We start from the raw sequence: 24,860 nt of genomic DNA, 5'->3' as shown, positions 1-24,860 counted from the left end.
TCAGAAGCACAACAATAGTGTTAGCTGACTAGCCTTGTAAGTCTACTGTGGCCTTTCTAGTGATGATGTTATTTGTCACAGCACTTCGGCCAAGTTCTTCTTCATCCATGGCCAAGTGACCTTGTGGATGACCTCTTTTCACTTTACACATAAAAAATTTTTGGGGTGTCACTTACCACACATCATTAAGAACTCTGCGGCTCGTATCTCAGCATCAAAAAGCTACAGATCTTCATACTGTACTGCAATAATAATAATATCAACAGATAATGAGATAAAAAAAAATGTAAAAAACCACATGTACATTTAGATGTAAATTGATAGACATGATGGTGAGTATGCTGCTGTGTGTGTGTGTGGTATTGGAGGGGACATGCATTGAAATGCATTGTGCTGGGAATTAACCACCAAAGCCGCATGTTAATCCTGCCCTGACCTTGTGCAGAATGTGGAGGGAACGGTGTCTGCGGGGCTAAAGATAACACCGCTGCCTTTGTGCTGGAGGAGAACAACACTGCTGATGATGCTGCTTTGTGCCGCTGCTGCCGCCCAAGGTCACATGTGTCCCTTTGTCAAGTAACAAGACCTGACAAGGTAGCCTATTGTAAGGTACAGACGATCTGATGCACTGATCTGTCTCTATGCATCACTCGAGTGCGTTTTGCGATTTTACAATTACTGCACTGTGATTTCCTTAGAATCGATACACGAGGCACCACAACTGAATTCATTCCTTCTCAGGCCGGAAATAGTTCAATGGACGTGCACTCTCCTAAAATCATTTATCAGAGCACAAACCTTCACTGAGGCTGCTTAATTCTCTAACACAGTCATTTCAATAAGAGAAAATGATTAATCTGAACCTGCATCCTGATCTGCATCAAACTACGAGCAGTGACAGAAAACCATCGGATAGTGTGTCAGATTTTTTCTTTTAAGTGAGCGTATTCTCAAGAAAATCTGAAGACTTTCAAAGTTATGTAATGAATTTAAAAGCTATAACACATTTTATTTCACAGTTCAATCAATAATTAAATATTAGTTACAATAGCTATGAACAAGAACACTTGTCTCTATCTATCTATCTATCTATCTATCTATCTATCTATCTATCTATCTATCTGTTACTGTTATGACTATTTTTTTACAGTAGCTTAAGAAATAATTTCATACAAAGAAAACAATGCTGGTGTTATGCCATTGTAAATCCCACTTGATGCAGTGACTGGGGACTGGGCCGCTGCCGCTGACTCAAAGTTGCATTACGTTGCCAGAGGGTCATGGTCTCAATCTGTAGACCGGCAGGATGAACTTTGGTTTAGAAGAACTAAAAAGCAGCACTTGCTCCTCCCTCAACACCACTGAATAAGTGACCTCCAACCCCCACAGAGACCATCAGATACGAGTGTGGTTATCATACATCCAACAGATATGACTGGTTGTACTGGGCAGCTTTGAGGTGTAAATGTGTGAGTGTGGAACAATGAATCCCTGTAAAAGCATTTGTGCTCAACGGATCCACCACTGAATAATGCATGTAGTATCTATTAAGGTCCATCATGAGCAAATTGAATGAGTCATGAGTGAGTCAGCACAGAGACAGTTATGTCATGAAAATAACTTAACTGCCAGACTCCTCAGTAGGATCCCTTCACATTTCATTGATATCTGGTGTAACTTTGGGCCATACACCAAGAAACTATTTGTTTTTGGTGAAAAGCTGAACCCAGGATTTTTTCGGAAACGCTTTTGGCGTACAGTATACATTTGCATATTTTTCTATTTCATTATGAACTACTGCACTCAGCTGGTTGAAAAAGCGTCTCCCTAGATAATAGGGTGGATATCTCAAAAAGAGTTTCAGTCTGGTGTGGGATGTACCAAATAAAATTCATGGATTTCTAAACTGCTCAGACTAGCTACTGTTAAAACAACGTGTTGCTTTGTACAGGAACTATGGCAGTTTCAAGCTCCAGAAAGTTGTTTTTTTTTTTTTCACCATCAAAGTATATCATGATTTTCAAACATTCTCACTCTCATTTAGAATAGACAAGCATATAACGAACATTTACATATTATACCCCAAATTTAGAAGATGCGATTTACTTTTGAATATGAAACTTCAAAAGAAAACTCAAAAAAGCCTCCCTCTCACCCTCAGCTTACTTACAGATGGTGTACTTTTTATGTTTGGGCTAAGATTAACACAGACAAATTCCCTGAGAGGACACCATCTGCGCTCTATCAGACAAAGGAAGTAGGATGTTGTGAGGTCAGTCAGTCATCAAGGCTTGGACCTGTTTCAGTGTTAGTTAGTCTTTTAGTTGGTTACAGTCTTTGTTTACCTTCAGGTGTATTTTAAGAAGAGTGAGGTGCTACGTTCAGCTACACACAACCATGTTTTCGAGGAAGGCTATAGTATTACTGTTTGGCATCTGCTTGAAATATGAAGGAGGGAGGGAGGGAGGGAGGGAGGGAGAGTCTGGAAAAGGAACCTGCATGCTTAGCAAAACCTGAGCCTAGAGTAAATTAATAATTGTTATTTAAATACCTAGTGTAGCATGCAGTTAAAATATCTTTGTTGGTCTGCTAAAGCAGTAGCAAATCCAGAGATATCTTGGTGTAGTTTGGCACAAATTCATTAAAAGGAAATACGTGGGCTTGTCAAGTTCTGGGGGTCCCAGTTACAGAGGTCTGATTTATGACTTGGCTATTTTAAGCACAGCTTACTGTGTCAAGATGGTAGTAGTGGGTATAAATGACCAGTGTAGCCCATATTTGGTTCCACGTAAATTTAACACTTCGCGTTACACTACTGAAGCATGTGGTGTTCCAGTGGAGATCTGACTCACAAGGCTTTGTGTTTGTCTTCGGCGAGGATCTGGTCGTTAGGCTTCAGTCCAAACCTTTTAAGGAAGAATAAAAAAAAAATGAAAACCATGACTGTGGTTTGGTCAGATAAGACACAGAAATACGAAGATCTCAGCAGGAATAAATGACCTGCTTAGACTTACTTGTCAAGGAAGTCTTTGTCCACAACAGCTGAAATGTCGAGCAAAGGATTTCCCATCCCAAAAAGCGTGTTTTCACTGTGGGGAAAAAGAAACATATTGTATCATTCAGACTCCCACTCACCAGACGAAACAATTGATCTGCTGTGATACAAACAATCATCTGTTTATGATTTGCTGGATTAAATCACTGAGACTTTGATGAGAGATGATCCCATGTTTCACCGACGGCTCTTTTACCAAAATATGTGTACAACACATGAGAAAGTAAAGCAACAAAAACACTAATGACAAACATGTACATGAGTTCCTGACAAAACTCATGAATGCATAGTTATGACTGATGGCAGTGATTAGAAATAATAAGAAAAAGCAGTCACTTCAGCACATTGGATTACCATTTCCTGAACATCTTATATACAGGCATGTGCTGCCTTTGTGTCATTCAGATGCTTTAGAATAATGTTTAAAAGAAGGAAAAAAAACCCATGAACAATTCAAGCAGAAAAGATATGCAAGATATGATAGTGGTCAAAGTCTACTCCTGACAACAGTCTTCATGACAGGTTACCCAACTTTCAGAAAACACAGGACACACACACAGTGACTTTCTTGTTCAGATCTCTATGAGTAATAACCTTCTACATCATCTATAATGGAAAAGATGTCAAGGAAGATGCAGAGTCACTGGAGCCATCCCAATTTAATACATCCCTAAAAGCCTGGCATCAGTGTTTCCCATCAACGCACTGAAAGACTGGCAGAATTGTACATAATGAAAAAGACAACCTTAAAAGCAGAATTGTTCCCTGTGGAAACAGTGGCCAACATCTGGCTCTTACCTTGCAGTTGGCATGATGTCAGAAAATCGAGCAGCCTAACCTGATGATTAAATGACCAAAGGCTTCCTCCTCTCTGTCAAAGCAACGTGCTTTTGACTACAGGAACTGAGGCTGCACTTTGGACAACACTGACTGGTTGCTGGAGGAAGCGGGCGGGACTTTGTCACTTCTAGGTCTATGATTGGCTACACATGTTCCAAATATTGTAAAGCTTTCTATGCTGCGTTTGAGAGCAATGGGAAAGAAGCCCTACAAATGCCCTATTTGCATATGATTCAACTGCTTGAGTTATACATAGAAAAATAATAAATTGAAATCACATATTTTGTCAACTGATCATATTAGAAAATACTGTCAAGTCATGCTTATACCAACTTGTAACAGCAGTGGAAAACATGAATAACTTAGATTTTACTGCTCTTTTATATGTGAAATATGCAATAAATTCACATTTATTCACATTCCAATAAAATCCTAATTGCAAGTAATACAAAGTTTAAATCCCCATACGTTTTCAATATTATGGGTGTGAAAACACGTTTGTTTATACTTGGAGAACAGATTTTTCTTTCGAGTATAAGAAATAATTAAATGAAAAGTTAATTTTGTCTCTGAATTTACTCTTCAGAGACAGAACAGAGGAACGTGGTCCTTTTAGGTTATACCTTTGGGTAATTTTAAAAAGGTCAAGTTTAAACCCAAGAGTTAAGTTTTAACTTCATCTATCCACAGCACTTGTTTCCAAAATGACTCTGGCTTATCCAGATGGACTAAATCTTCCTACAGGTTCTTTGCAGCCATGGTGGTGTTTTGCTTTGCCTTGCTGCCTAGGCAATCTGCAGTTTTAACTAAAGGTTTTCTGACTTCCAGGTCTTTGCTTTCATGCATGACAAAATTACTGTATTGGGTCATTTTTAATGTGCCTTGCTGCAAGTACTGTATTTACTTTATTTTGACTTTTTAAAAAAAAAAGATCAATAAAATATGTGAATTGCCCAGGTGTGCACAAACCATCAACTTTATTGCATAGATTTGTTGATAGAATCACATGTCGCCCATTCACAAGCATCTTTGCAATTTCTTTCTTGCTACAAAGATTAAAACCATGAATACAGTATGTCACAAGGTCAAAGGCTGTGGGACCATAATACTCTCACTCACTAGCCTCCCTACACTGGCTTCCTGAGAACTGAGCTAAAATTCTTGTCTGTCTTATTGTGTCTCAGAAAGACATGATAGTGTCACAAAGCTTGCAGCCAATACTTTTATGATTTATGTGATACCACTATAACTATCACTCTACTGACACTTTCAAGAGTTAACTTTGACCCATTTTAACTTTTTTATTTAATTTATTCATCCCCTTCTTTCTTTAGTTCTGTTTTTATTTTCTGCGCTTTGGATCAACCGTGTTAAATTGGGTGTAAAGATGCAGAGAATGACATTTGTCAAGAGCAATTCAAGTCTGTAAAAAACTTCCTGAGCCTGTAAACATTAACTCAGTGTCAGGGCTACAAAATTGACAATTACGTTGAAAAGAAAGTTTTCCTCACGGCAAGTGAACGCCGCACTGTTCACTTCACATTATGCAAAATGTAACTGTGTGTTTTTTTTTTTTTCTTCCTCCAATATCAACAAGACTCCAGCTGCCTGCCAGCCCTGTAAATGTCATTGCTCTATTAGGGATACCAACACGAAAACTGACATGATATTTAAACGCTGGGCTGATGTTTACATTGCAAGACATATAATACATTTTACATTAGCTGCATGATATTTCACAGCCCCCGATGAACATGTATTTACATGTAAAAAGGCAAGCCTTCACGTGCATGACCCCTCCAATTATCAGCCTATTTACATTTGTCAAAGAGCAGTGATTTTTGAACTTCCTAGCTAAGTTTGTCTCGCGCCTGTCAAACCTATTTAGCTATCAAAAACTAAACCTTTTTCCAGCGACATCATTTTACACACAAGCTGTCATCTTACCTTATTTATATATTTTTTTTAAATGATTAATATAGGATGGATAAATGGACAATTCTTGCCTCCCAGTCATGTGATGATGTGATAAACCCACCCTCTCCTGCTAGCTGTTGTTAGCACCGTTTTAAGCCATCAGCCTGTGTCAAAATGCTAACAGCAGCTTTACCTGCACATTAGAGTCGATTCAAAGGTTCACACTGTTTAGCGCCTTTATCGTCCTGCACCTCCTGCAGCAGTTGACACCAACACCGGAGACCTTTGTATGAATTCACAGCTAGCAACAGCAGCTAACTACACAGAGCATCACGCCAGCACGTAACAAACCAACACTGTCGGGTTATTACCTTAACGTTGTCTTCCTACCCGTCGACATGTTTGGCTCTTCGTCAGACATATGTGTTTTTGAAAACCAGCAACGGGCGTGTTGACGCTGAGGAGGCTGGGAAACCGCTGCTCACTGCCGGGGAAAGAGTAGTGAGAGGCTGCGGCTTCCTTCCACACAGATGATGATGATGGTGATGATGATGATGGAGGAACTGGTTAACAGTATGCAACCTAGAAAGGAAATTAATGATTATGTCCGGAGAAGGTTCAGACTCAGCTAGTAACCTTCTCCTGGCCGAGGCAATGGCCATTTGACTCATATACAGAGGAGAAAGAGATAATAAATCTGATTTTATCGCGGTGCTGTTTCACCTGTTCCACATAGATAAAAGTTCAACTTCACAGTTTGCCCATTTTTTAACAAGAGGCAAAGCATGGTCCTATTTAATGTGGTATGCTGCACAGTTTATAAATGTATATAAACACAGAATTTTAACACGATGTATGTTTTATAGGCTACTAATCCATCCTTTTGGAGTAAAGACACACTTTAGTTCACTTTATGCATCAGACACCCTCAAGGATAAATTATTATTTACCCTGCCCTAGAGTTACCAGATCTTAGAGGGCCCCATGGTCATTGTGTGTAGATTGCTTTGGAGCAATTCAAAAGATTGCAAAGTAATTTGGTGAATATTCACCACTCAAGCACATCATCATCTCCTTTACTATGACCTATCAAGAAGGGGACCCTGTGTCAGAATATACATGGTGCATATTCCTAAATAAATGTAACAAAACTGCCAAAATAGGGACACCTTGACAGCATGAAATCACACAAGCAAATGGCATTATGAGAATTGAGATTACAGGACTTTTATTCAAAATTAAAGATTAAGGAATGTCCCGGTGATGACCATGATATGTTGTACAAATGATACAACTAGCAAGTGTCAAAATTTGCCAACCTAACTTCATATTATATTAATTTTACTCTTTGAATGTTATCATAATAATTAAGCCATGCCCCCAAACCTATAAAATTGCATGTTGTGGAGGATTTAATATCTATCATGATCTGCTCTTTAACATCTCTGTCACTCCTGCTGCTGAAAAGTTTCAATACTAGTGATGGGCTGTGTTGACCTGCATATGAAGCTTTTCCTGATGACGTATCAGTCCCTAGTTCCAAATATAACTGAGCGCAGATATGGATGTAGATCAGTGACACTGATACAGTTCACATAGTGGTGGAAGGTAACTAAGTTTACTCAAGTGTATTTTTGGTACATATTTAAGAAGCTTGTACATTTTGTGCTATTTCATTCTTTAGAGGAAAATATAGTACTTTTACTATTAGTTACAATTTCTTTTGCAGATTAAGATTTTAAATAAGATAGGCACATAAAACATCAATATTCAAAATGAAAAATCTGAAAAATATTATATTAGATATTAAATACAAATATTTGTATCAATAGTACATAGCACTATTATAAATAAATAGATTTGTATAGATGTTCAATAAACTGCCATAATTAATTGAAAGTTAATAAATGAATATAGTCTCTCCCATTATTGATGATGAATTTATTTGCAAGCTTAGAAAAGGGATGGATGTGGCCTCTCAAAGTCCAAACAATGAGTTTCCACTGTTGGATCTTTGATTAATTCCAGATCTAGCTTGCAGAATGTCTTCCATCACGGCCTTACAGACTTTCCTGATGTCCTTTATGTCCAAGTAACCTGGGAAGCCATTTGTCCTTGAGATGTAACATGTCTCACACACATGCACACATACGGCCACGTGCACGCACACAGACACGCGTCCAAACAACTCACTTAAAATCATTAGTAGACACAATCCTACATCCTCATCCGTAACCTCCTCATTAACAGTGGCAGAAAAACTAGTCACATCCAGATTTTGTTTGAAAAAGTCCCAGACAATAAATTCATACCCCACACCAGATTATTGCCATTTTAAATGTTTAAAGAGAGCAACAATTTGTGTAGAAAATAGCACATTGCAAGGAATAATTAATGCTATATTATTTGCAAATAACATTTCAGTAAGAAAAAGACAATTAAAAACAAACTGATCATGTGTGCCGTGCCAAAGATTTTGGTTTGAAAGCAAATCTGAATGTAGTTGTACATCCTTTATTGAATCAATTTGTTTCAGAAATTAAAAATAACAAAAACTCAAATATTTTGTTGAGATCTGTTTGTTGATTGAGAAGGAAGAAGCATACGGCAGTGTATTGTTGCAACCATGAGCAAAAAATATCAAAAAAAGTTTTGTTAAATATTTTGTCATTATAACGAGAAACTTCTCTCATTTAAGATCCTTTTCACGTTATAACAATAAAGATATTTTCTTGTTATTAAGAGATAACAATTTATTCCATTTTTACAAGAAACGTTTCTTGTTATAACACATTACTTTGTTCTATTTTTTTCTTATAAATCACAAAACTCTCCCATTATAAAAATAACGTATTTCATTAACACAAATTTGTCTCGTTAAACCATGATGAGCTGCTTTGTTGAGAAACTTCCATATGGTATTAAAACGAGAAATTGTCCATCATTGCCTGAAGAGAAAGTGTAGCCTTGTTACGCCTGTTTAATTTATGTAACAGACTGAAAAACCTAAAATATTCAGCACCACGCAACCACCATCACAATCAGCACCCTCCATCTCCGGACAGACCAGAGACTGAACAGTGCTCGAGTTGTTCCATCTCCACACGTGTTTTTAATCTGGATATAACCCCTCTAAAAGCTGCCTGCGGATGTTAGGCTGTCTGTGTGTGTGCTACAATCTCTCCATCCTCTCTTTTTCACACTGTATTGAAGTTTCTTCCTATAACAACAACCATCCTTATACCATCTTACCAAGTTTTGTGCCCTGTGAAATTATGAATGCATTTTGTGATATGAAGATAAAGTGACATCTATTCCTGTTGGTAGAGCCGGCCCGAAGCATAAGCGAACTAAGCGCCTGCACAAGCCTGTTTATTACATGTAATCTCAATGCAACATGTGAAACAAAACATATGTAGAATGTATTGAATACAAGCTTACAAGCAGTGTTCATCTTTACTTGCTTTAGAAATTTTAGTTTTTTGAATTAGCCCATCTAAATAACTAGCCCTTTCAAAGATCATGGCTGACTGTCTTTGGCAGAACTTTGAAGAAAAAAAAAAACATTATTACAATTGCATTATAAAATGTAAAATAAGGAACAGTGTTTCTCTTTCATTTGTGATAATAAAGAATAGTGTAAACAGACATAATACCACTTAATATATTTAGTGTGTGCTGGGCATAGGCCTATACTGTACTTGTAACAACTCCTGTGCTTTTTCTAGCAAAGGTGAATGAATGATAATGATAATAAAATTATCAGTACAAAGATATAAAAAATGTTTCTTGAGAAAATCTCATTTAAATTTAACTTACTGTGGTTTGTGTCTAGAAGAGACCAAAAACAATCAACCTTACATTATATGAAATCCAACCTCTAATCAAAAATATATATATTCCTGGGATTTGTCAAAATAAGCTTTAAAACACATTTTTTACACACTTTAGAAAAAAAATAAGTTCCCAGTAAGAATCTAACCCATAACTCGTACTGATAGTCCCATTGTTTACATTCTACTAGAACAGCAACTGTTACAGACAGGACATGGGACTAATAGAGAAACTTTGCCCATAATAGGGTGAAGGGCACTGATATCATAGCTCCGAAAAAGTATAAATCTGTCCATTCAGTGTCCTCCTGGACAGCTGGACAGAACCAGCATGAGGCAGAGGAACAGTGGCTCTTCTCTTACTGGTACCAGGGGGTCTTCCTGACCCAGTGGAGGGTGAAACCTGCATCTGTCCGGATCTTAATGGAAGCTGCCTCGGCCTCCCTGACTGTCTCCTTCACAGACTGCATCAGGTTCTGAGCATTGTGGACCAACATCTCAGTAGCCTGATGGAGAAGGAATGAAGAGAGATTCAGTGATGAGGGAGACATGAATGATCCTTTTTAAAAGGCTGTTTTAGGGATATAATAGGAACCTTGTGATCTGACACATTCATAAAAAACACTCTGCTTACCTGCTCTGACTCCTCTTCGCTGATGTTGGTACGACCCAACATGGTGGCCTTGACTGTGGACAGGATTTTGAGCTGAGTGCTGATGGTGGGAATGCGTTCACACACCTGAAACGAGGTCATAGAGTTAGCTGAGGGAAAGTAAATTGATACCAAAACAAGTATAGTCTTTCCACAGTGAAAAGCCATTGTTCAACTTTCTGACAAAGACGACTGAACTCACCTGGAGCAGGTTGGTTCGGATACGCTTGTCAGTACACTGCTTGGCCACCTCCTTAGCCAGCCGTGTGACTTCATCGGAAGCCTTAGCGATGTCCTTGGCGCACTGGATGAGGGCGCGCTTGTTTCCGCTGCCTCCACGCACCAGACGTGACATCTCGGCCATGAGCAAGGCCATTCGTTTGGCAGCGCCAATGATGTCATTTCCCTACGAGGTACAACAGGAAGATAATCAATACCGTAGCACAAGGCTTCAAAGTAAAAGACCACTACTGTGCTGACTTACTTTGCTGGACCATTTGCGGGCCTCATCGTGGAGCTGCCTGGCAGCTACCATCATGGGCTCGTTCACCATATCCCCGGCCTTCTGCTCAGGGAACTCCTCATCTTTCTCCTCTGGAGGGGGAGGCCTGGGGGGAGGAACCTCACCCTCTGGAAGAGGAGGCTTGGGTGGTGCTGCCTCATCGTTAAGCTACAAGGACAAATCAAAGTAATTATGTATTATGTAGAATTATGATTTGGCAGTTTAAATACACAAGTCATTCCTAGAAAAAACAATAATTTTTTGTCCACACATTCAAGTTTCATGTACTGCAACAGCCCTGGTTCAATTCTAGCTGTTTCTTCTCTGTCTCCACTATCAAAAAAAAAAATTTGAGGACTTACATTAAGCTGATCCAGTTCAGGAGGAGGTGGTGGGAAGTCTGGCTCTTGTGGCTGGAAGGCCTCCCTGACCTTAGCTACAGCACCAAGAATCTTATAACCTGAGTCCAGAAAGCCCTTCTGAAGACCTGGTAATCAAAACAAACATTAAAACTAATCAGAATGTTCCGCATACACATAAAATGAAAATCCCAATGTCTGTGAGCAATATCAGCATACTTGGATCCTGGATATTTCCAGCCACTGCCTTAGCGTCCATCACCATGGGAGAAATTGTCTGGCTCAGTTCATCAGATGCAGCCTTCACCACCTCCCTGAATTTAGGATCCTCAGAGTTCTCCACCTCTCGCTTCGCCACCAGGAGGATACGGTTGGCTCTGCGGGCGATGCTGGTGGCCCCAGCGACCAGCATCTGAGGCTGGTGGTTGGCCATGGCCACACGGCACTTCTCCAAGTCCTTCTTGATGGCCTCCTCTGAGGCATCGAGCAGAGATTTGGTGTCGATGGCCTCGTCCACCAAACCTAAACGTCCATAACGTGTTAATATAGGGAATTATGCTAAGAGGTACAAAATAGCAATCATGGAATTTACAGCATCTTTACGGCACCTTACCTGTCATTTTTTCCACATTATCAATCCACTGATTCTTCATGGTTTCAAAATGTTCATATGCTGCTTGGTTGCCAGGGTTTCTCAGCAGAATACGAGCAGCAGATACCACCTGAAAAAAAAATGTACAAATATTAATTGTCAGTCCATTGGCAAATGCTCAAGACTTGGCTTGAGAAGGAAGAAACACTCTCAGCTCTGTTTTTTGTGATGCTGAGTGGAGGGCAGACACAAACGGAAACCATATAAACACAAAACTGTGACATACTTGTGGCGTTAAATCTCTCGTCGACTTGACGGCAGCCTGGATTCCCTCCACTGTGCTCTTGTTGGCAGTACCGACAGCAGCAGCCTTCTCTGCTGTGGTGCCAAGTTTATTGGCGTGGTTCTCAAAGTTGGCAGCCCTTTCGTCAAAGACCTACACATGATCAAATAAAACAATTATCCAAAAGGGCAGTTAGAAATATGGCAACACACTGCCAATAAATATAACAAAACACTGAAGGAGGCTCAGAGCGGTGAGATCACAGTGAGGAGGGAAGTGACTGTACCACTGACCTCATCTCTGTTGGGGGCGTCCAGAGGGGCGGTGGCAGCCACTCCCAATAACTTGATGGGGGTGGTTGTGTCACTGAAGATGTCAGACACCTCCTGAGTCATCGCCTCTTGCATCTTCCCTTTCAAGTCCTGGGAGGGGAACAAACAGATGTTACAACTGGTCAGCACACTCATGGCGTCTCATTGATATTACTAGTACAAATGCGTTGTTATTGAACTTCAATACCCTCTGATAAAATACAACAGAATACACTCAGGGCTAGAACAGTGATTTAAAACAGAAAAACACTTTTTTCTTTCCTTTAATAAACAACTAAAACTTCAAATTGTTGTTAAAAATGTTGTTTGTTGAGTCATTTTCAACTTATAGATGAGACAGCAGTAGTTTCAAAACTCAGACTGAGAGTAACACTAAACTGCCAGCAACACTAAGTATATGTATTCTGTAAAACAGCAGGGTTATAAAGTGAGTAAATACTGTATGAACACATAGTTTGAGGTTTTATTTGTACATTTCCATTTTTTAGAATTTATAGTGAGTGAGAATATCATCCTACATTACATTAGATCTGATGGCTTTTGTTGGTGTATATCGTACAGATTTAACAGAAACTCAACATGTCCAGACTTTTAGGGAAGCATGAAAAACTTGTTTCAGAATTACATTATTATTAGAGTTTTAAAGAAGTTTCTCACCCTGTATCGCATTATCTTTAAACTATTTTTGAAACTGTGAAAACCCCAAAATTTTTTCAGTTTCCATTCGTGGTCAGATTACTTTTGTTTCATTATCACAAATCTGACACTTCACATGATGCAACAATGACATTTTGTAATCGTGCTCTCTATGTTTTATTGTTTTACATAATGTAACACTGACGCAGTGCTTTAACTTATGTTACTACAGTATGTTAGAGTTTTATTTGATTTTGTATTTCATCCACCACCGGTGACCAGCAGAGGGGGTTGTTTGACCGTCTGTATGTATGAATCCTGCTCTATCAAAGTGAAGCTACAGGTCTGAATGGAAATGAGACTGTTGAGTGTGAGCCATCTTACTTTCAAGGCCTCCTGGAGCTGCTGAGCCACAGCACGTGCCTGGGGGGAATCCCCTTCGCCGCGGGCGGCCAGGTCAGCCAGCTGGGCCATGAGCTGCTCCACCTGTTCGCATTTACCCAGCAGCTCCTGCCTGTATGGGCCTGGCAGAGCGTTGGCCAGCCTGCGGCCCTCTGCCACCAGCCCGCGGATTGCTGCCTGGCCTGGAAACACACAGATAAATATATACACTCACAAAAAACAACATTCTACTGGTTAACTGCCAATTAACATTATGTTATTACCTCTGGGTACATCAACAAAAGCAGACTTGTGTACTAAAGTGACAAGTCATCTACTGCTTCTGATATTTTTTGAGAAATAATGACCAAAATATCTGTTTGATGGAATTTCAAAGCAGATCTGATGCTAGTTTAAAAATTCTTATAATGCCATGACACTGTTAAAATGTGTTAAGCGCACAACTGCAACCAACAGTTATTTTCACTTTTAAACTTATTACATTCATCAATTGTCTACAAAATGTCATAAAGTTGTGAAAAATGCAAACCACAATTCTTGTTTTGTACGACCAATGATTCAAAAAAATCAAAAGATGTTCAATCTATAAACACAAAAGAAAAAAACAGCAAATTTACAAAGGTGAAAATATAATGTTTGGCATTTCTGCTTGATAAAATAAATTATTAATTGGTTCAGCAATAGTTAACTGTGCTGTTTATGCCGGTGCTGACCTTGGCCACCTCCTGCCAATAGCTGTCTATTAAATGGTTGCTGGGTATTTTACTGGCTGCTTCTATCAACACTGGAGGGGAAAGAAACCAGCAGTTCCTTCTGTATTATTTCATGTTGTTTCTTTGAGGTAAGCGTTTCCTCCATTATATTGTGGGAACCAACTTTTCTTAGAACAGCCTTGTTGTAAACATGTAAGATGATGTCCAGGTTTTAAGGAGACAAGCCAAAACCAAAGAATAACACAACGCTGTTGGAAAGAGCGGTGCAGAATGTCAAGTACAGTAGAAAGCGTCGTGCACACCAAGTGTTTGGTCTGCAATTTAGCCACGGGAGCAGTGGAAGGAATGTGAAGGAGTGTAAGAGAGAGATAGAGAGTGATGAGGAAGTTGGTGAGGATAGGGGCCAGGCTCACCGACGCCACTGTCATCCATGGAGGGATTGTCAATCCAGCGCTGCGCCTGCTCAATCTTTCCTTCTAAGTGAACAGCTGCCTTTGCAGGTCTGCTGTTGGCCACAGCTTTGTTGGTCTTGGATTGCAGGTTCTGCAGAGCTGTTGCGATCTGTTTAGCCAAAGCTCTGGCCTCAGGAGTGTCACCTTTACCCCTATAAGGAAATTGCAAACAGAAAAAAAATAAATAAAAAAAAGGGTCTGAGGCCGGTGTTTTATCATAAAGATATGGCTGGAATGAGGTCCATGAATAGCTAGCTATATTAAGAGAGCAAATAACTATTAATCAGTTTGACTGAAAGTGCATTCAAAATGTCAGTTTAGTCCAAATCTGGACTAAATATGCAGTGAAATCAGCACTTTCTATAGTTTGAGTCTACCAGTGCAAGGTGGAGTAACAACTATTCAAATTGTAGTATGAAATCTGAATTCCCACAGGAAGAAAAGTCATGTGTGCATGTTGTGACAAGGTCTTCAGTACTAGCCGTTCATTTCAGCCATAAATAGAAGAGAACAATTGTAGACAAGTGGAAGAGATAAAACACCCCCCCTCGATTTATGGACAGAGAATGACTTTCAAGGCCAACTTTATAAACAGTATTGTACACAGATTTCTTACTTTTTGCTGCATACATAACACCAGCACTGTTTCCAAGCAACAGCGGTAAACAGTTGCACTTAGCTACGACATGAAATTCAAGTATTGAATTAAAACATCTGAATAACTGTAATAAAGTGTGAAAACAGACCAGAGGGGTTGCGCAGACAGGCAACAATCACACTTGAATCTAAAAGAACAAACTCAGCATAAAAGGGTCTCATATATTAGACAGTTAATAACTTACTGTCTTCTGAGATCAGAGAGCTTGGCAGTCATGGCGGCGATCTCTCCAATAGAGCGCAAAATGTCATCTCTTTCTTTGGGATCCTCACACATGTCTGCGATCTTTTTGGCCTCAGTGAGCAGGGCCTTGATGTTCTCGTCTCCCTCTGGGCCGCCATTAGGATCTGCCAGCCAGTTCTGAACGGGAAAGAAACAAGAAAAACACTCGAAACACCATCGAAAACGTGCACTGAGACGTTTGAATCCATGTTTTGTATAGAGACAAACTCTTTTGTATAGGGTTAATGACTCACCTGTGCAGCATCAATCCTTTTGGCGATCGCCTGCTTGGAGTTAGTCATGGCCTCCAGTTTGCGAGCAGCATTTTCCACTTTGCCAGTTAGCACGTCAAGCCCTTGGGAAACCTGCTGCGCCTTCTGCATGGCGGCCGGGGACGCCCCCTGACCTCTGGGGTGGACAAAGAACACATGGATACCACAAACTGCAGCATGGCTATGCCTTTAAAAAGGCCCCACAGGCACACATATGGTCACCTGTTCTCTTATCTACACATGTTTGTTTACTCCAAAGCTTAAGCCTCATGATGCTCTTGTTTAAGAATTGTATTTCCTCACTTAAAGCTTCTATTTCCAGCCATGGTTCAGAGGCATCGCCTTGTTTTCAGAGAAGTAACACAACCATGGAGATTATGGATTACCAGACAGCTGCTTTTAATGTAGCATGACTCAGTGTCCCTGGTGACAATCAGATTTCATATCAGATGGATATCACTTCCACTCTTCCACACACTATAATCCCCTATAATATACTTACTGCCTTACACCCTTTGAGGATGGAAAATGAAACTGCTATACAAAAGGAGCATTTATCAATACAATGACCAATGGAAATTTAATTACAGACTCTAGGAAAGATTAACAGTAACAAAGCATGAGACTGTCTAATGAAAAATGACATGGACTTTGTGAAATATGTGGTGAAATATCTTGCTATTGTTGCAACACACAGACACACACAGCAGTGTCTTTCATGCCGTACCTGGCCCTCATCTCAGACACCTGGTCAGTCATCTGGCCCAGGGTCCTGGCCGTGCCCAGGATATCCCGCCGCTCCTTCCCGGCACACAGTTCACCAACTTTCCCGGCTTCATCAAGGATCTGTCGAATGGCCTGCTCGCCCGCGTCCCCTAGAAGTACAACATGCAGAACGGTCAGACACGTCAGTAATGTCAATGAATACAATTAGGTTATCAGCCTGAGGAACTTGATTAGTGGAAGACTGGATAGTTTAAGGTAGGGGACAGGTTTATTACCTGGTTGAGCATTTGGATCCCTTAGCCAGTTCTTAGCCTGAGCCATCTTTGAGTCGATGAGCCCCAGAGCCCTCTTCATGGCCTCTGTGTCCTTTAGGTTTACAAGACAGAATAAATGAATAACTTAAAGGGAATCGATGAACCAAAAGAAAACTAAAAAAAGGAAACGATCAATGCCCTTAGTCATGCCAATCTATACATGTTCTCACTATAAATCATGACATGATTATTAGGGAGAATTTCATGTTAAGAGTTAATGTCAAGTTAAGACTCCCGTTTAACATGATGTTATATATTCATACTCCTATTTAGAAATCAAGTCATGACTCCTCTGAGATGCTTTGGCTCACTCACAGTTTTTCCCCAGCCAGTTTCATATTCAGGAAAAGTTTCAGGTTCTCTGCATTTGCCATAATCAGACCCACTGTTTAGTTATTCTAGCAAAACACAACATACAGCAAAGTCCATGTGCAGCATCGCTAACATCTGTCAGACACAACCACGCAGTGCATGCCGTTTCCATCCCTCTTTCCCGTTGTCAATAATGAGCATGTCATGTTATAAAAAGCCAAACGGCTCTCCATTGTATCTCAATCAGAGTGGATGGAAATACAACAATCTGTCCAACAGCGGCTGACTTGACAATGAGTCCACTCATTGCCCAAGTCTGCAAAACAAAGCGGAGTCCTGTAGGACGTGGAGCAAAGCAGGAGACCAGAGCGGATGAATGAGTGGTTTAGTGAGCTTGCTTTTCGTGGTACAATGATAGGAATTCAGAAAACACAAGTTCTTCATAATGCAGCTTGAATCTTCATCACATAGTTCAGCAAGAGTTTCATAGCAAATTAAACCCAAATGAGAACAAACACACTGCTAAAAATATTCATCACACAACATGTCTGACGAGCCCCCACAATGTTCACGTTGTCAAAATAAAAGAGAACAAACATGTTTGTCGGCACTAACAGGGGAGTGTGGAGTAACAGAGCGGAAAAAAGGAGGGGAAGAAAACAGGAAGTAGAAAGGTGTGAAGTTATATCACCAGAGCTGCACGTGAATTCATTAGCTTACTGTTCAAACTTGTGCTGTTGCTCGTCTGTCAGTAACTGCCAAAGTATGTGTGAGTGAAAAAAACAGTGACGTGAGAGACGGACAGATTGAGGATCTTTGCAGTCAAATCGAATGCACATTCATTACAGCCTATATTCAAAGACACTGAATGGTATAAGACAGGGTGTGGGTCATGATATTAGTAATGAGGATCATGTAAAGTGAGAGGGCAGTTTTAGTGTTCATGGAAAGAAGATTTGTGAGCAAACTGAGCAAATTCTGTTGGATTAAAACAAATAAATTTTTTTTTTAGCCATTCATACAAAAAGAAAATCCATATCAGATTTTCTCTGTGTCCTCCTCCTGTGGCTGTTAAATACAAGTGCAGATCAGGAGAAACCTGATTATTCTGGTAAAGAGAGATGAACGGTAAGAGAATTCTCCTTAATGACACTCAAATCAATAGCGCATGAGTCAGCTCAATCAATATCCCGACAGGCTGAGGGCATGCATATACTGAGTTTCAAATGACTTAGGAGGAGGACACACAGATATTGATACAATGTCATGTTATGAAGCAAAACAAATCCATAACCAGAAAAAAGTTACTACACAGATCAACATTTGAGCAATTCAACCTGCTCAACACTTTCAATAAACACCATTCCAACAGCAGTACAACAATATTCAAACTGCAAATCTACCCCTAATAACAGATAGTTAACACTTTAACCTCACAACAGTCCCGCTGCAAAAAAAACAAAACAAAAAAAAAAAAAACACACAATGGCACAACAAAGCACATGACAGCACACACATCTGTCAGACATGCTGCCGCACAACTAAGTGGCAAGAGAAGTAAGGCTTACCTTCTACAGGGGGTGAAGGGGGAAAGAAACGGTAAAAAGAAAGGAAGAGTGACATAAATACAAATGCTTAACTGGACATACCAACTTAGACCAACAAAACAAAAAAAAAAGTGTCAACAGAGAAAAAAGTGGCACCAGATAGAGCCATTTGGAGAGTGTTGGGACAAGGGAAAGGCCAAACGTGCAGAGCAGAGAAACATAAAAGAAGCCAACAGATTAACGAGCTACATGGAGACACAGAGAAAGTTAAAGCATGCCTACTTAAATTACCAGCTATATGTAAGAAGTGTATGTAAAATGCAAAAGCATTTTCATGCCTGTCAACATTGAAATAAGGTCATCCTGATGAAACAAAGTGCATGCCTTGTTGAGAAAGGTGAAAACATATATACGCCATATGAGAGTAACATCACTTCATAATCTCTCCGGTCTGCAGCCTCTCGCCAAAGGCATTCTGGGAGTGCGTGAGGGCACAGTGGGTAGCGGACAAAAGTCAGTTTTTGCTCTTATAAACACGGCTTCCAGTTGTGATCCATAAAGAATGTAAAAAAAAAAAAAAAAAAAAAAAAAAAAGGTTAAACACTCTGAGCACCTCAAACAGCAAAGCAGCCTATTTTTCTTGATTTATGTTTATGATAAAAGTGTGTGCATGTGACTTTGATGGCCATAGACAAACTAAGCATCATATCATTTATTCGTGCGTACCTTGTTGGCCCAGGCGTCCTCATCCCAGGACGTCAGCTGCAGCACTCTGATGATCTCGTTTATCTCGGCGCTCATCTTCTCAACAGTGAAGTTACGGTTCTTCAAGGCCTCCTCCACACCCTGGCTGCCAGACGTCTTGGTTGTCACAAATATTTTGATACCTGAAATACAAAACAGAACTCACAATAAACAATTTAATATATCCACTCAATAATACCAATACTCTGCGTAGGGTGTGTGCCAGTGTCTTTGCTTTATGTAAAAAAAAAAAAAAAAAGTAAAAAACATCAAAATGGAGAAAACAAAAAACTAGAAACGGTGCAATGTGGAAGAATCTCCTCTCTGTGAAGGCAGTGTAGGATTACCTGAAATGAGGATGGGCAGCAGCTCTTTGACTGTGTTCATGGAGTTGACCAGCATCACGCGGTGCTCCTGGTGGGTCAGCTCCTGCTGTCGCTCATCGATCATCTTTGCCATCTTTGTCATTCCTGGACAAAAAAAAAAAAAAGAGGTGAAAGGAGAGACACTTAGTACATTTAAACAAATAATAAGCTTGAAGTGTAATTTTGTAGACACGTTGTACTTCTTACTCCAATACATTCCTCTGACAGTCAACATCACAATGTACTTTTACTTAATTTGCATGCTCCTAAAAACACATATGAATGCTTATATGTCAAAAACAAAGTGTTAACTCATACACACCAAGAATCTGTCAACTAAGACACTACTGTCAGATACTGTTATGTCAAGACTTGAGTAAAGTAATCCTGACACTGTGTCAGCAGACTGACCTGGTCCAAGGTTCTTTGTGTATGTGATCAAGTCCTCCATGGACTCCACCACCTCTGCCACTGTCAGGTACTCAAGGATGCCTTTGCATACGCGGATTATTTTGCGGACCTGAGATAGTGGTGGGATAAAACAACATCAAGTACTAATTCAAAAACAACATTTCCAGAGAAAAGCGATTACGCAAACACAGCACCCCCACCCCTCCTGCCCCCTCCCATTCACATCCTCTCTAATTGCACAATGCTGCCTACTGACATTCCAGCCTCTTTCACTCGAGCTTTATTTGGACTGCTGGAGTCACCACTCCACTATACAGAGTGATCCCTGAGCTGCATTTGAAAACATGATGGCAACGCTGACTGATGACTCCTGCTGAGTCCTGCTGAGTCCTGCTGACTGCTGCAGACAGCGCTGGGACGCCCGCCTGATATCTGCTCACAGAGAGCTGATGTGCAACTTTTCTATTTTACTCTCCATCCCTGAGAGGATAAGGAGGATGGGTCTGATTGATGATACCCCTGCTTGGTGTAAGATTTAAGAAGTGTTTGTGTAAGAAATATGAAGTTTGTGTAAGTTGCACTGGCATGTCTGCCACATTTATCTACCTCTGTGTCTCCTTTATAAGCCTTACAGCACCCAAGAGAAGGGTGGGGTGGTGAGGGGTGGTGGTGGGGGTTGATACTGTCCCTATAACAGAGGGGCCTGTGGCAGCAGATCTCTTTCTCGCTCAAGTGTCCATTAAAAAGATATTAAAGCCCTTCCAGCTCGCCTACTGCTCATTGAAAATCAATGCTACAACCATTAACACAGTTACACGCTGTGTTAGCTATGTTGTGTCCATTTCTCAGCTTCTGTTGTTTTCTGAACTATTCCCACAGCTTGCTATGATAAAAATACAGTCACACATCATCTTTTACAGCCTGATCAATACTGGATTTTTCAGGCGGATAATCTGATAGTTAAATATCAGCTGATATTTACTTATTAAAGAAAAAATAAACAAAAAATAACCATTGGAATTTGGTTACTAAGGAAACCTGATAAAGATACGTCAGGGGCAGGATATCTGACAGTTAAAAAAAAACATGTACTGCAGTCATCAGCTTATCACAAATTCTGTTTCCTGCTTCTTTTTTTTTTATATCTATTGCCAACATAAGGCAGTCACATTTTATGCAGTTTTTATAGAACAATGTCATTGCTTTTAACATGTGCCACTTTTTTGGGATTAGTTGGTGTTTAGCCTCTGATGTTTTGTGTCTGTTATGTTTTGGTACATTTTTGTGGTATTATCTGTCCCCATTTGCACTTTCATATAAAACCCTTGATCTCATGATGCCGCAAAAGAGATATTGTATCTCAAAGGGACCTTCCTGGTTAAATAAATCTTTAAATATCTGACCAGTCCAAGTGAGAGGAGAAAAAGAAAAAAATCAAGCACATGTAAGTGCACATCATTTTGCTCTAATGCTTTATTAATGCACTGGGAGAACTCAGAGCACAAGAGGCAGACAAATCAATTCTTCCATCGTCAGGAGTCGCATCAAAACATCATTGAATTGTGTTTCTGAGGTTAAGGGCACAACCGCATCCTGGTGTGCTAGAATACACAGAACCTCTAAAACTGATGATATCTAGCAGCGTCACTGCATCTATATTTCTTTCCTGTAAAGTCTTAAAAATTAACTCCTTGCTAAGCAAACAGGCTTCTGCCGGTTAACAGATTTTTCTAAATAAAATATAGAATGATGGAATGAATGAACAAAGGAATAAATGAAGGAATTAATGAATACCTCAGCCTCATCAAAGGTCAGGAGCAGGTCAGAGGTCCCAGAGAGGATGCCCCGGGAGCCATCGATGAGGTAATCCCGAGCAGGAACAGAGTATGGATCGGCTTTCAGCATGGAGGCAGCCTGCACCAGTTTAGTGCATGCATTCTCCACTCTGTTGAAAGCGCAAGACAATTGATTTAAAGACCAGTTGGAAAAAAATTATCCTCCAAAACAAGTCATGCTGATGCCCTTCAGAAGCCAGATGGACAGTACACATGGAAACAGCAAATTGCCTGCAGCAAAAACAGATGGAAGCTTGAGGATACAGCTAGTCGTAACATACTGTAACTACTGTCTAAACATCGATTTAGTTTCATTTTCTTTTCTTATATGCTTTTCATCACGTTTTAAGCAAATACTTATGTGTAAGCTAATGGAGTCTATATCCGATGGGTAGTTCTCTCTACACCTACAGTTATGTCAAAGCCTAAAACAACTATTCTTCATACACTGATCTGATTGATATGAATTTAGGGATTATAATTAATTAACCTGATTAATTAGACTGCTGAGATTTGACTGTAACTGATGCTGGCTGGAATTAAAAGTAACCAAGTAATAACAAAATTATTAATATCAAATTTCAGCTCAAAAGAAAGAGAGTTCACACATCAGGTGAATAGCTTATTCTCACCTTAGTTGTCCTAATAATATGGTCAATAGTTTCCTTTCTGTATTACAAGCTGTGTACAATACAGCACACAGCTATAGGACGGCATGCACTAAGAACAAATTATCATGTAACCGAAGCAAATAATGTAAACATTTACTGAATCAGAAATATATTGTGAAGTTCCTATTGATATGTCTCAGGTGTTTCTAACCAGCAAACTGATGGTGAAAATACACTCAAAACAGTCAAATAGTGCTTTTAGTCCATTTTTGATCATTTTAAATGCATTTACAGATTTATTCATCCACAGAAACATGATGGTTGCACAAGGTAAACTGTGAGTAAATGTGTTGTGGTATTGAACTTTACCTGGAAAAAGAATGTAGGAAATAGCCAACTGAACTGAGCATGAAGGGTCACTCTTGATCTTGCAAATAGCAGTTCAACAAAAAAGTCTTAACTCAAGGACCACCAAGTAGAGTTTTCCCAAAACCTCTGTCTCATGAAATGCAACTGGAAGAAATCTACTCCGTGGACCTTAACTTGAGATTTTTTTTGTCAAAAAGCTTAATGAATGAGAGACAGGACAGGCCATTTCATTTTCAAGCAAATTCTTGGGTGAGCAGGACAGGGTGTGGGGCAAGACGGGAGCTGGGTAAACACTCTTAACAGTTCCAGTGGCTAAGGGTCTAAGGATAGAATGTGTGATAAATTGTAATTAGACAATGTGATTTGTGAATTCGGGCTACATAAATAAAACTGACTTGACGTAACGCACATGTAGAGTATGAGTATGTTTATCTTGTGACTCAGAAGTTAACTTTTTCTCACAGGATATGACTGGAGACCACAGCAGACTTCAGCACTGTGGTTGGCCTCAGCCCAATTTAACCCCTGCTTCCACAGAAAAGTAAATGATTGATAGTTGCCTCCTGGGTGTGATGCACTCAGTGAACTACAGAGCAGCAAAAACTGCAGGTTCATTCTTTGAGTCAGCGTCATACATGCCACCTGCATAGTATCATAACAGCCATATTGCACAAAGAAACAGGCAACAAGCCAAGGACCGCCACATGTTGTAGTTCCCACAATGTATTAACTTCCTACTTTTGCCTAGAGGCCAAATGTTGCTGCGGCAACACAGGAACGTTATTGCTATTTTCCACATTTTAGGCCTTGCAGAGGGGCCAAACGAGAGGAGCTCAGTCTTATTCTCATTCTTCTGGAGGAACAATTCTTCTTAAGGATAAAGGCTAACATATGTGCATGACATCAAGGCTGACGTGTGTGTGTGTGTGTGTGTGTGTGTGTGTGTGTGTGTGTGTGTGTGTTTTTTTGCAGAGGCAGCCAGCAGTGTCCTTCAGCGTGCACTAGCAAGAAACAGCCCATGCATTAACCGGACCCTGACAGACACTATATTTAGTGAAGGAGACGCATTCCATCGCATGTGCTGATGGATGACGACAGGGTGACGATGTGACTTTGAGGCGCCAAATGTGTTGAGTCTGATGACCTGTGCCTGCCAATGCATTTCATCCCTGACCTTGGGGGGCTCCCAGGACCCGCCTCTCCCTCCCACCACTACAGTCTCTCGTGTAATGGGGAACGGTGAAACTGTGTGATATGAACAGACAGCAGCTGGGCACAAGTTAATGATTTAACTGATGTTGAGTCAGCCAGGGAAACAAATGCAACGATTAAATATGTACACCTCTTCTTTTCTACATGAATACATACCCCATTTTTGTGTGTGTGTTTTATGTTTCGACAGAAAAAAAAAAAAAAGCAGCAGCAGCCAGTGGCTCTTATGTATAAAGACATGTACAGTATGAGTTTGTGGCCCTTCTCCTTTAGGGTAAAGGAGCTCCTCCCTGGGCAAACAAAATATCTATGTTACACCAGGGCAAGACTCTGAGGCACTTAACATGCCATGTCTGACCTTTGCTTGGGCACAACCAGCCATTACTGCAGCAGATAAAGAGAGAAAGAGAGCCAAAGAGAGGCTAGTGGGTTCCACATCCTGTAGAGAGATATTCACTTCATCTAAACACATCTGAGATGCTTTGTCATCGCATGAATTTGAGGTATGCAAAGTGATCGCATTGTGCTTACTTGATAAAAGCTGGTGGCATGTCCCTTTTCATAATCTGGTCCTCTGTGGTTTGTACAGTCTCCTTCCCCACCTGCAAAACACAGATACTTTCTGAGTAAAAATCAGTCAACTGTAATTTAATGGAACAAGACATCTCAAGTAAATAAAACAGTAATGTACGAT

At 40.1% G+C, this 24,860-nt stretch overlaps 2 protein-coding genes across 3 annotated transcripts in view; both read right to left on the bottom strand.

The window, feature by feature from the left end:
- Positions 1-6,385, bottom strand: part of adkb (adenosine kinase b) — a 102,688-nt gene extending 96,303 nt beyond the window's left edge. Inside the window, exons 1-3 of one of the 2 annotated variants that reach the window (XM_056366396.1) lie at positions 6,184-6,385; positions 3,015-3,089; positions 2,853-2,906 (exon numbers count right to left, since the gene is read on the bottom strand). In XM_056366396.1, coding sequence (XP_056222371.1) covers positions 2,853-2,906; positions 3,015-3,089; positions 6,184-6,233 — 179 coding nt within the window. In that variant the 5' untranslated portion in view covers positions 6,234-6,385. Of the gene's footprint in view, positions 1-2,852; positions 2,907-3,014; positions 3,090-3,853; positions 3,931-6,183 lie in introns of those variants that run through there. The other variant, XM_056366397.1, reaches the window with a different exon arrangement.
- Positions 6,386-8,310: 1,925 nt separating this feature from the next.
- The window catches only part of LOC130162383 (vinculin), a 28,260-nt gene continuing 11,710 nt past the window's right edge, over positions 8,311-24,860 (bottom strand). The window contains exons 2-21 of the mRNA XM_056366100.1: positions 24,698-24,768; positions 21,934-22,084; positions 20,140-20,248; positions 19,711-19,833; positions 19,346-19,506; positions 16,722-16,812; positions 16,448-16,595; positions 15,703-15,856; positions 15,411-15,586; positions 14,530-14,720; positions 13,386-13,585; positions 12,327-12,455; positions 12,037-12,186; positions 11,772-11,880; positions 11,378-11,680; positions 11,162-11,286; positions 10,782-10,967; positions 10,500-10,703; positions 10,280-10,384; positions 8,311-10,151 (exon numbers count right to left, since the gene is read on the bottom strand). Coding sequence (XP_056222075.1) covers positions 10,005-10,151; positions 10,280-10,384; positions 10,500-10,703; positions 10,782-10,967; positions 11,162-11,286; positions 11,378-11,680; positions 11,772-11,880; positions 12,037-12,186; positions 12,327-12,455; positions 13,386-13,585; positions 14,530-14,720; positions 15,411-15,586; positions 15,703-15,856; positions 16,448-16,595; positions 16,722-16,812; positions 19,346-19,506; positions 19,711-19,833; positions 20,140-20,248; positions 21,934-22,084; positions 24,698-24,768 — 3,033 coding nt within the window. The 3' untranslated portion in view covers positions 8,311-10,004. The remainder of the gene's footprint in view (positions 10,152-10,279; positions 10,385-10,499; positions 10,704-10,781; positions 10,968-11,161; positions 11,287-11,377; positions 11,681-11,771; positions 11,881-12,036; positions 12,187-12,326; positions 12,456-13,385; positions 13,586-14,529; positions 14,721-15,410; positions 15,587-15,702; positions 15,857-16,447; positions 16,596-16,721; positions 16,813-19,345; positions 19,507-19,710; positions 19,834-20,139; positions 20,249-21,933; positions 22,085-24,697; positions 24,769-24,860) is intronic.

This window comes from Seriola aureovittata, chromosome 21, assembly GCF_021018895.1.
Source record: "Seriola aureovittata isolate HTS-2021-v1 ecotype China chromosome 21, ASM2101889v1, whole genome shotgun sequence".
NCBI lineage: Eukaryota > Metazoa > Chordata > Actinopteri > Carangiformes > Carangidae > Seriola > Seriola aureovittata.
The sequence above is the reverse complement of the archived record's forward strand: the minus strand, read 5'-3'. Positions and strand labels throughout refer to the sequence as shown.